This window comes from Cynocephalus volans, chromosome 8, assembly GCF_027409185.1.
Source record: "Cynocephalus volans isolate mCynVol1 chromosome 8, mCynVol1.pri, whole genome shotgun sequence".
NCBI lineage: Eukaryota > Metazoa > Chordata > Mammalia > Dermoptera > Cynocephalidae > Cynocephalus > Cynocephalus volans.
Window position 1 is genome coordinate 101,442,981 of NC_084467.1, and position 10,854 is coordinate 101,453,834.

The window sequence follows — 10,854 nt, forward strand, 5'->3', positions numbered from 1 at the left end:
TTGCCTGGTGTACATGCCTTGTATCATCCCCTCCTCTTGAGCATAGGTGGGGCCTGTGCATATGAGAGGGTATCACTCATACCTCTTTTATGGCAAAGGGATTACTACAGATGCAATTAAGATCTCTAATCAATTGGGTTAAACAAGAGGGAGATTATTCTGGTTCAGTCTGGCCTAATCAGATGTGTTCTTAAAAGGAAGTCTAGAGACTGGAGACCAGAAGTCAAAGAGAGAGCATCTGTTGGCCTTGAAGACAGACTCTATGAGCTCTATGGCTGCAAGGAAATGAATTTTGCCAATAACCATGTGAGCTTGGGAGAGGATCCAGAGCCTCAGATGAGATGCTGGCCTCAGCTGACACCTTGATTTCAGCTTTTGGAGACCCTAAAAGGAGAATACATTTGAGCCCTGCATGGACTTCTGGCCCACAGAACTGTGAGATAACAAATGGGTGTTGTTCTAAGCTGCTAAATTTGTGGTAATCTGTTATACAGCAATGTAAAACTAATATAGCCATACTCCAAATTTTTATGCTGGCACTCTTTTGATCTTGTAAGAGGGTATCAATGGAAAGTTCACAGAAAACAACCAAAACCCAATTCTTTCCTCAAATGGTCCTTTGTTTATTGATTGAAATATCGAGGTTATCTTTGTCCACTCACCCACCAGGAATGCAAACCAGTTTTTCATATGCTTACAATCAACCACATTACAACCCCTGTCTATGTAAGATACATCCCAATTTCAGAGATGTTAAAATATGAAATAAAAGTAAATCTTGGGATCAACAACATACAGAAATTCACCCAGTAATTTCACACATATTTCTAGGAGGCTAGATGAACTGTTGAATGAAGTTGTAGCTAATTAAAGACCTGAAGGTTCTGCCTCCTCTTTAGCATTCTTGGAGAGTGACAAAAGAAATAGCACCATCTGTTTCCCACTATGAGTATTTGTGGGTAATACTCCTTAATTCACTCTGAAAGTTGCCATAAGACACCAGTGAAATAACTGCAAAATATAAAATATGGCTGGCCAGTTAGCTCAGTTGGTTAGAGTGTGGTGTTGATAATACCACACATCAAGGGTTCAGATCTCTGTACCAGCCAGCTGCCAAAAAAAAAAAAAAAAAAAAATTTTTTTTTAAAGACATAGAAAAAACAAAAAAGAAAAAAAGTATGACTGGTTATTTTTAAACGTGTTTAACATAAAAGAGGTAGATGGAGGGAGAATTAAAAATTAGTAAGTCAGATATTAGCAAAGATTTTAAAAAAATATACAATTTTATTATATATATATGTATTCCTTAACAGATATTGCATAATCACACAAAAAAATATACATCAATGAAAATGAATAAGTGACAGCTATATACATCAAAATGTATGAATCTTAGAAACATGTTAAGTGAAAAAAATCAAATCCCTAGACTACATACAATATGATTCCATTTTTTAATTTTAAAAAGGAACAAAACTGAAAGATAAATCACTTTAGGGATACATACATATTTTAGGTCTTTTTACATGTGATAAACCTATTAAAAAGAGGGAGCAGGGGCACAGAGAAAGATAAGAGAGCTCATATAAATGTAAAACACTGGTGAAGTTCTAATTTTTGTTAGGTGATGAGTTATGTTTAATAATTTATTTGCTTTCCACATTTACCCTTTATAAGGGTGAAACATTACATTAAAATATAAGTGCAAAATTATGTATAAAGTGTTGACAAAATTTTTATGTGTATGGTTGTTTTTAAAACTGCTTATTTATCAGTCAGGGCTTTTAGTTATAGTCAATTCAGGTTAATTTTTAACAAAACAAGATTTTATTAAAAGTTATTCTCAGGATCTCTAGGACAGTCAGGAAACCAGAATTGGAGGCTACAAGGTCTCTAGTGACACGAGAGAATTGCTTCAGTGAAGACCCCACTGTCTCCACTGTTGGGCAGACACTGCAGCTTACATCACTGACTTTGCCAACACTGGGGACTAAATGTTATCACTAAAAAAACCCTGCTTTTGCTCTGTGGAGCTGAATATAGTAGCCAGTGTTGTTTCTCACCATCTTCAAAGGATTCTGCATGGTTTCCTGCTTCTTTGTATCTGTAAACTGTAAAGTTTAAGGCAGATGTATCTTCTCCAACTGCAAAGGAAGCTGAGAAAACATATATCTGGCACTCTCAAATAACTCAAGAGGGAGGAAGGCTCTGCATCATTAGGTGAAGAATTCCCTAAACAGAGGAGTTAGGGTTTGGGACGGTCCAAAAAAGAAATAACAGATGTCTGCCACAGCCCATTTTCTTGGCTATTCAACATCAACACGGTCCTTTAGCTAATACACTTATTAAACAATATATTTATTCAAAGTAAAAGGATTTGACAGCGTAACATTTAGTTGCTTTCTCAATATTCTTCCTCTTTGCTAATAGGGTACTAATTTTATTTGGGTCAGTTATGTACACAGCCTCCATTGCAGCTAGAAGTGACCATTTAACTGGTCAGGCAAATAAGGCAAGTGGAAATCCATTTGGAGTTTCTAGGAAAGCTTCACTTTTCCTCATCAAAGGAGATATACGAGTTTATAAATGGCACAGGCCTATTTTTTCATGCCCTGCCTTCAGCATGGGCATGACATCTGGCACAGCAGCAACCTTCTAGTAACTGTAAAAATTGCATGAAGGATGAAAGCCAATACAGTAAGGAGGCAGATTTGAAAGACAAAACTTCATGCTTTCCTGTATGTAGTAAGGACCAGTGCACACACTCTCTACTACACCATTCTAGAAAATGATAATTATATTTCAGTTAAAAAAACTCCATTTATTGCATTTGGGATATTTTCTAATATATGAGCTGTAGTATTTCTTTTGCACTATTAATAAAAACAGATTTTGCTAATCAAGAACCACTTGAACTCTGAGCAGTATTAGGCATTTAAAAGCATCTTAGCAGTTAAGAATGTATCTAAGTGTCTGGGTTTAACTCTTGCTTCCAGTTTAGACAAAGTAACAACCTACTTGTGCCTGAGTATCTATAAAATGAGGTACAATTGAAATGGAGATGATATAATACAGTACCTGATAGATACTAAAGCACTCAAATGGAGGCCACTATTGGCACTTACTTACTTTGCTTTTGCGTCATGAAGGTTTTCTATCTCTCCTACCCAGTTGTTGCCTTCTCTGTATCCTATACATAACTTATATTGGATTTATCACACTGTGTTATACTTATATGTATACTTGCTTATCTCTCCTACCAGACTTTTCTTCGAAAAGTGTCAACGCCTTTTTTCTTTTCATTTTTCTATTCATAACTCCTAATGAAGTGCTTGGCATATAGACTAGACATTTGTAAACTAGTGTCCTTAAAAGTTATCTGGGATGATTATTAAAACACAAATTCCTAGATCCCATCCCCAAATTTCTATTATGGTAGGTCAGTGAGCCACATTTTGAAGAATACTGAAGTAGACCTTCAATGTTTGAACTGAATTATGCATTAGGTACTGATGTAATTAATACCTTATTAGTACAGGGTGCTATTTGTAGAGGACACTGCTGAATATAATGTGCGAATTACAAATTATTTATGAACTCTTTTTTGTGATTACTTGACAAGGTTGCTATGTATATGTGAAAAAAAACCCTCTGCACTTCCTAATAATTAGACTTGACTAAGTAAAATTAGCTAATTTTCTCAAAATGAGGTTTTTATTAGAAAAGATAACTTTGTATTAAGATTTTGCAAACCAGTCAAGTTCCTTCATCCACTATAAAACTATACACCATCTTTATATAATTAACACCAGCCAGAACTTATATTGCACAAGGCACTGAAAGCTCTTTAGATGCAAGCTTTTGATTTCCCAGGGGGAAAAGGTAACATATAGATATATCCTGATATCTGAGATGTAAAGAACTTTATAAACAGCACTAAAGGAGCAAAGGGCAGATAAAGGGATACCATATTATACCTTAATGGGCCATTTGATTACTTCATCATTTTCAATGAAACCTTTCCATGGCAGCTGACAACTGGTAATAGGGTACCTGCCTCTTGAAAAGACCTGTGGGACACACTTAGGGCATACTTCAAGACAAATGGCTGGACTAAAAGTTTACTTACTCTTGGGAAACAAAATAAAAATGTTCACACTTGGGGGTGGAAATGCTTTTTTTCAACAAATCTATGTAGAACACTGAAAAGAAATTTGACAAATTCTAAAATGACATATACTGTTAACGCCCACTGCTCTAGGTGAAGTCCATTGGTATCATTTGGATCAGATGCTTTTAGGACATCTTGAAGAGATTGTTATTTTAACTGTAGTGTTTTTTTTTTTTTGGCAGCTGGTGGGTATGGGGAACCAAATCTTTGACCCTGGTGTTACAAGGCTGTGCTCTAACCAATTGACCTAACCGGACAGCCAATTCTATATAGCAGTACAAAAGAAATTTTACATCACACAAAGCACTAACAAAAAACTCTTTTTAACACTGTCTCTCCCCCATACAGTATGGTGCTTAATGTTATTGGAAAATATTGGCAGGTTTAGCATTCATTATTTCAACTATTTTTGGGCAAACCTAAATAGATAATATAACATGAAGTAATTTATAAACTTGAAATATGAGTAAACGGATACAGAGGACTGAGTTGATGAGTGAACCTATCTGACCACCCAGCATTTGAATATTAGTTTTGCTTTCTTGTTGCCTACACAGCATTATGAATGTAATAACTCTCATTAGCTAATAAAACTGCTTCCGTGTGAAAAATGGATCTAAAACAAAGCCAACTACTAGTACTAGTAATAAAAGACATCCAAGTAAGTGATGGTTCTTAACTATAAAGTGGAAATTTTATATAAATTAAATAGTATAATGTAGTACCTAAGAACTATGATGTGAATAAATTTATGATATGCTCTTCACACAGGGTAAACTATCTAAGTTAAAGATTTCCTAATAGGACAAAACTGAAAAGTTGACTACTTATATTTAATAAATAAAAGCTACTTTTAGTATCTGAACTAAGCACACATGTGTGCGTACATACACAAAGGACAAGTTCTTCAGTGTTCTTTGAAAAATATGACTATCCTATCACTGAGAAAAAAATAGTTGACTTATTTTCAAGTACATTTCCTGGGGACTAATGGTAGCTTCTCTCAAATTAAGAGTAAAGACACTTGGCCACTAAGTGCCAACTCTTAGCACCAGAGAGACTTAAAACTTCACAGGTGAATGACATTACAAATCAGACAATCTACTGATCCAGTTCTGTGGAATTGTATTACTTTTGTCAATGGAAAAAAGAATCCAGGCTTATGCCAAATAGACTTAAAAAATTGAATCTCTTTTTAAAATTCTTAGAAGTGTATTTTACAATCCTACGTAAAATAAAATTGCTGGTTTATAATAAAATTCTCAAAGTTTCAGAGATGTGAAAAACAAAAATGAACTAAAAGCACAGTTTATATAAATAGAGGTCCCAGAAATGAAAATTAAAAGTAGTCTCTTGGAGAAAGGAATGGTGAAACTCAGCACATATACTCACTAACACACCCGAAAACTGTTTTGTGGACAGCCAATCCTGACTGGGAATTCTAAACTGCCACTTGATACCTTTAATCAACACTAAATTAAGTCTGAGGCAAGACTATGAATAGACAATACTCAAATGGAAAGATAAGAACTTCTTTCCTTGATAGACAATCCAGCCATCATGTAGAAGTTCAGTTATTTGATGGCTTGGGAAGCAGTAGCCACTGAGTTTTCCTTTCTGACCTGAAGAGACTCACTGCTGATGGACAATAATTCTCGAAGTTCCTTATTTTCAAGCTGGAAAAAAAAAAACCAAAACGGGTATATGTTTATTTCTGGTATTTTTACTGTCAAACTGCATCAGAACACATTGCTTGGGGCCAGGAACAGAAAACATATTTTAAGTTTTAAGGAAACAGAAAAACCACTAGCTGAGAATTTCTTAAAATACTGTAATAGTTTAAATATTCATTTAACAAACATTTACTGAGTAATTTCTATATACCAACTGTTAGGACTACAAAGAAGAAAAAAACAAGGTTCCTCTCCACTTGAGGAATTCACTGTTGTCATACTCTTCATGGTTCCCACAAGTTTTACTATTGTTTCTTCTATTTTGCAAATTTCTAATCATCTTTTCACTCTGATTAATCTCCTTTCTTAGATGTCTTATAGTTTTAGACAATGGAAGCAAAGGGGGAGATGAAACTACTTACTGAACACTTAGCTAGGTACCATGTGGGTACATTATATACGTTATCTCACAACAACCTGTAGCATAGGTATCATTGCTTATATCCATGTTCTACTTAAGATGAGGATACTGTGGCTCATAAAAGTGCAAAAACTTGTCGAAATTCAGACAACTTGGACGTGGTATTGCTGGAGACTGAGTACAGTTTTTTTATACTTGAAGTATTAAGTAAAATTTGTCCCACTTTTCCTGAGGGCTGTTTCCACAACTAAGGTAAATCAGGGACAGTGAGACAAGGTCGTTCTACCATTTAACTAACTCCTAATTCCTACATGGGGCCTGTCACTCCTTTGATCTCCAGATAGGGTAGCTTGCACTCTTCATTCTTATTCTCTCTGCAGGAAATTCTGGTAAACCATATCATTTTCAGTGTCACCAAGAGATCAGAGCCCAGGGTCAATAAATCTACCATATGAAGTGCTTCCCTCAGTATTCTGTATCTCTCTCTTAGTACTTAGACATACCATTTCATATAAGTACTCATCTTATTCTTTCCACTAGACTTGGGTCAGGGACCATATCTTTTTCTCTCTGGTATTTCTCAAGGGCTCATGATGGCACCTCATAAATAAGCAGCATTCAGACGTTGAATTGAAATGTTTTTCCTTAACAATACTATGGGCACACTATTATCCCAGGCCTTACTTTGTAATATATTCCTATCTTAATCAAAATATTACAGGAAAATAGCTTTAAAAAAATGAATAGTATAAGTCTTATAAAACAAACAGTAGGGCTGGCTGGTTAGCCCACCTGGGAGGGTGTGGTACTGATAACCCCAACGTCAAGGGCTTAGATACCTATACCGTCAAGAGCTTAGATACCTATACCAGCCAGCCAGCCACCCAAACAAACAAACAGCAGTTCCTTGGCTTTGTTCCCCAAAGGCAACTATTTTTACTACTTTTATCTGTTTCTTTTGGTATTTGCTTCCATAATTCTAAATAATATGCCTATACTGCTATTTCCTGATCATCGATTTTAGACATTATCTATTTGATTTCCTACTATGGCAGATTTCAGCTCACATATAATGGGTTTTCTCTACTCTCTCTACCCTCCCAATACGATATTTCAACTTCTAGCCAGTACATAGCTAGTATTTTCACTGATTGCTGTTTAAAACATTTCCTCTCTTGGAAAGGGTATGAAGGAGGAGTTTTAATTTTAAATCATGAGCACACAGAAAAACATCGATACACTGCTGTGATAGGATAGTGATGGCATACTTTCTAGACTCTATGAAAACTCTGAAATATTGTGAACCTAAGATAGCAACACTCTTACCTCTAACTGGGCTAGTTTTTCCTGAATCTTACAAAACTGGTCATCATCCACCTGAACTGCTTTCCTCATAACTTCTCCCATTTCACAGATTCTGTCAATCTGACTCTCAATTTCCTGTGAAGATATTAAGAAAAAAAGGTGAAAAAGTCATCTTTTCTATAAATATGAAGCACATGAGAACATGTGCATTAAAATTTTTAAAAGTTCGTTTAATCTACGCTACAGAAGTTACAATGCAGTTTCACTCTAATCTGAATCCTCAAAGGTAAAGCCATAAGAAAGTGACCTTGTGGTATTCACAAATAATTTTCATTTTCAAAAGATCAACTGTAGTCTAACCGATTATTGGATGTTGGACAATATCTCTAAGTGGCTGTTTAACTTAAATTTGAATAATTTTATTGGCAGGAAGCTTACCACATTCCAAGGTGCCTTATTCCATCTTTGGACATATTTTTTAGAAAGTATTTCTATGTAACCTAAACTCTGTCTCCTTCCAGGGTCAAGTTTTCTCCCCTGGACCATAGAAAATAAAGTTTATTTTTCTCTTCCAGTGGAAAGCAATTCAAATATTTAAAATATCCCTGTTCCCAAGAACTTTTGTTAGGTTAGTAAAATGCTTCCAATGGAATCTAAAATGATACTAATCTTTTGCTACACTTCACTGTAGCAAATAATGAGGCTCCAATCTATTAATGCAGGATTAAATGATATAGAACATGTGAATCTACAATGACAACTATGAAGCACTCTTCAACCATAAGAACAATTACTGAGTCTCCCAAATTAAATCATAAGTCACCAAAGTGTAGCAACTATGCCATGTTTTTTTTAAAACCATATTTCTCTACCCTAATAACATAATATGATGCTATATAGTTCAGTTTAGAAAGGTTTACTGACTGCCTGCAATGTGGCAGATACTGTGTTAGGAATAAAATATGAACTCATGCTCCTTAAACCAAGGAGCTTACAGTTCAGTAAAATGTACAAGTAATAACCAACCAAGTGTTTACTGAGCATCTTCAACACTAATTGGCATTATGTTTGGTGGAAGAGCTAAGCATTCATTAACATCTTGAAAAGACATCTCGGTGAGAGAAAGACGAAACTTATGCTCATTCAAATAAAAGGACCTGAGCAGCCCTTCACCCATTCTTTCTATTCATATCTTTACAAATCCATAGCAAAATAAATAATGAAAGTGAAGAGCATGTAAGGAAAATAAGGTTATTCAAAAACAAGCACACAATCTAAAACAATCTTAAGATTTTTGAATTTATCACCAAAGTTTCTTACTGCTGAGTGGGACTGGTGAGCTTTTAGGACTGGTTCAGCATCCACTGCTTTTTTAGCAACCATTAACTGCAACATCTGTTTCCGATACTTGCTCATGATGAGTTCCAAAGCATCCTGGTGTTCCTCCAAGGAAACCCACAGTTCTATGAAAAAATAAAATAATTTGGCAGTGATGTTTGAGAGATAGCACTCAAAGCCAAACTCTTAATAGTTGGAATTTTATAACACTCCATGAGATAGGATGAATCCAAAGCTGTAAATCAGTATTTAAGTCCACAAAATTGAATAGTTAAGATCTACCTGAAAAATAACTTTCTAGGTAGAGGCAGCATAGTCTGGTAGAAACAACATGAGATGTACAATCAGAACACATGGGCTTGAGTTCAGTTCTGTAACTTACTTAACAGTCAAGAACAAAACATTTAACCTCTCTGAGCCTATTTCTTATCTGCATTGTAATAAATATCTGGCTTGTCTACCTCAAAATGAAGAAATGAGAATACAGTGGAATGAAAGACGTAGAAGTCCTCTGTAAACTAACATACAACTATTAATACTATTATTAATGATGTACTCATCAAACCTAAGAATATATATCGTGAGGATAAAATTCTGTTCTTTTACCTTGCACAAGAACATAAGCAAAACCTTCAAACTTAACTTTAGTGTTTGTCTTAGTTAACATTTAAACATCAAATTTTTTTTTTTTTTTTAAAAGATGACCGGTAAGGGGATCTTAACCCTCGACTTGGTGGTGTCAGCACCACGCTCACCCAGTGAGCAAACCGGCCATCCCTATTATGGGATCCGAACCCGTGGCCTTGGTGTTATCAGCACCGCACTCTCCCGAGTGAGCCACAGGCCGGCCCTAAACATTAAATTTTAAGCCCTTGAGAATATGAACTCTTCTGTTATGCAAGCCTCCATTTGGGGATGCCTAAAAAAAGCCATGCAAAAATTCAACTCAACTAAGCACCTCTTTAGTAAGCTGCTTATAAATACAAATGAGTCAGATAACCTTGAAAAGGGTAATCTAAACAAACTTTACTGTTACTGTGTCAGCACAGGACAACTCCTATTAAAAGTACTAACCTGTAAATACATACAGCATGTATACTTCTATGAACTGTGAAAGCAATTTTGCAAGAACTTTCAAACTATTACCGGATATGAAAAAATTATAACAACTACACAAAAAGGCCTGACTAACCTCTGTTTTCCTGTTGCAAGTCTCTAATCTGTGTGTTCTCTTGGGACAGGAGAATGTGAGGTTTGTATTTGGACATGTCCTTCATATCGGATGCATCCTCTTGATACTGGATAAAGAGAGACAGACTTAAGAGCGCCGTAAAGCAGAACAGTGGCAGTGCAACTCAAGAGGCAGGAGTCAGGGATCAAGGGCAGAATTTTCAGCCCCGACCCCACCGAAAGGTCTCACCGCCGCTCTCTGAGACCGAGAATAAATTCCAGGCCGAATTCCCACTCTACCTCGCTCTCCATCCTTCAGGCGCCCTGAGCCCGAAGGCGCCGGACCCCTAACCTCTGCCTTACCTGGTCCGGAAGCGCTGTCCCCGCCTCCCGCATAGCGGCCACCCTCCGGTGCAGCGCCGCCGACTGGTCCACCAGCGACTCGGCGGCCGCATCGTGCTCCCGCAGTCTCTCCAGCAGCGTCTTGGCGTCTGTCAGTATCTTCTCGATGGTGCAGCTCATAGCAGCGGCACACCAGCCTCTGCTCGGCTCACCTACGCGATTCGCTTCAATCTTCCCTGAACCTGTCTCAGCGTTACAGGCGTCACTTCCGGGTACGTTTAAAAGGCGCCTCGGTAACCACGACATGCGCCTGCGCAGTGGCAGCCTAGTCCTTGGGTCGACCGCTTTAACCTGCGGCTTCCCTGCAGCCCCGCCCTGCGCGGTGCCCAAGGCCTGCCCTTGCCACTCCCTTGGCTTTCTGTTCCCGAATCCTG

The 10,854-nt window shown here is 36.9% G+C and overlaps 1 protein-coding gene across 1 annotated transcript; it reads right to left on the reverse strand.

Moving 5' to 3' along the window:
- Positions 1-5,358: 5,358 nt before the first annotated feature.
- Positions 5,359-10,651, reverse strand: SIKE1 (suppressor of IKBKE 1). The gene is made up of 5 exons (XM_063104727.1): positions 10,442-10,651; positions 10,101-10,206; positions 8,891-9,033; positions 7,592-7,705; positions 5,359-5,847 (listed from the first exon to the last, which is right to left on the reverse strand). Exons 1-5 carry the CDS (start codon positions 10,598-10,600, stop codon positions 5,746-5,748), a joined length of 624 nt encoding a protein of 207 aa, XP_062960797.1. The 5' UTR covers positions 10,601-10,651; the 3' UTR covers positions 5,359-5,745.
- Between the last annotated feature and the right edge of the window lie 203 nt (positions 10,652-10,854).

Excerpts from the sequence above, each read along its gene's own strand:
- SIKE1 (XM_063104727.1), bottom strand. The coding sequence starts at position 10,600 with ATGAGCTGCACCATCGAGAAGATACTGACAGACGCCAAGACGCTGCTG. Across the intron at positions 9,034-10,100 it reads CTTGCAACAGGAAAACAGAG|AACTGTGGGTTTCCTTGGAG; the intron begins GTTAGTCAGGCC and ends ATTTTTTCATAG. Across the intron at positions 5,848-7,591 it reads AAAAACTAGCCCAGTTAGAG|CTTGAAAATAAGGAACTTCG; the intron begins GTAAGAGTGTTG and ends TTTTTTTTCCAG.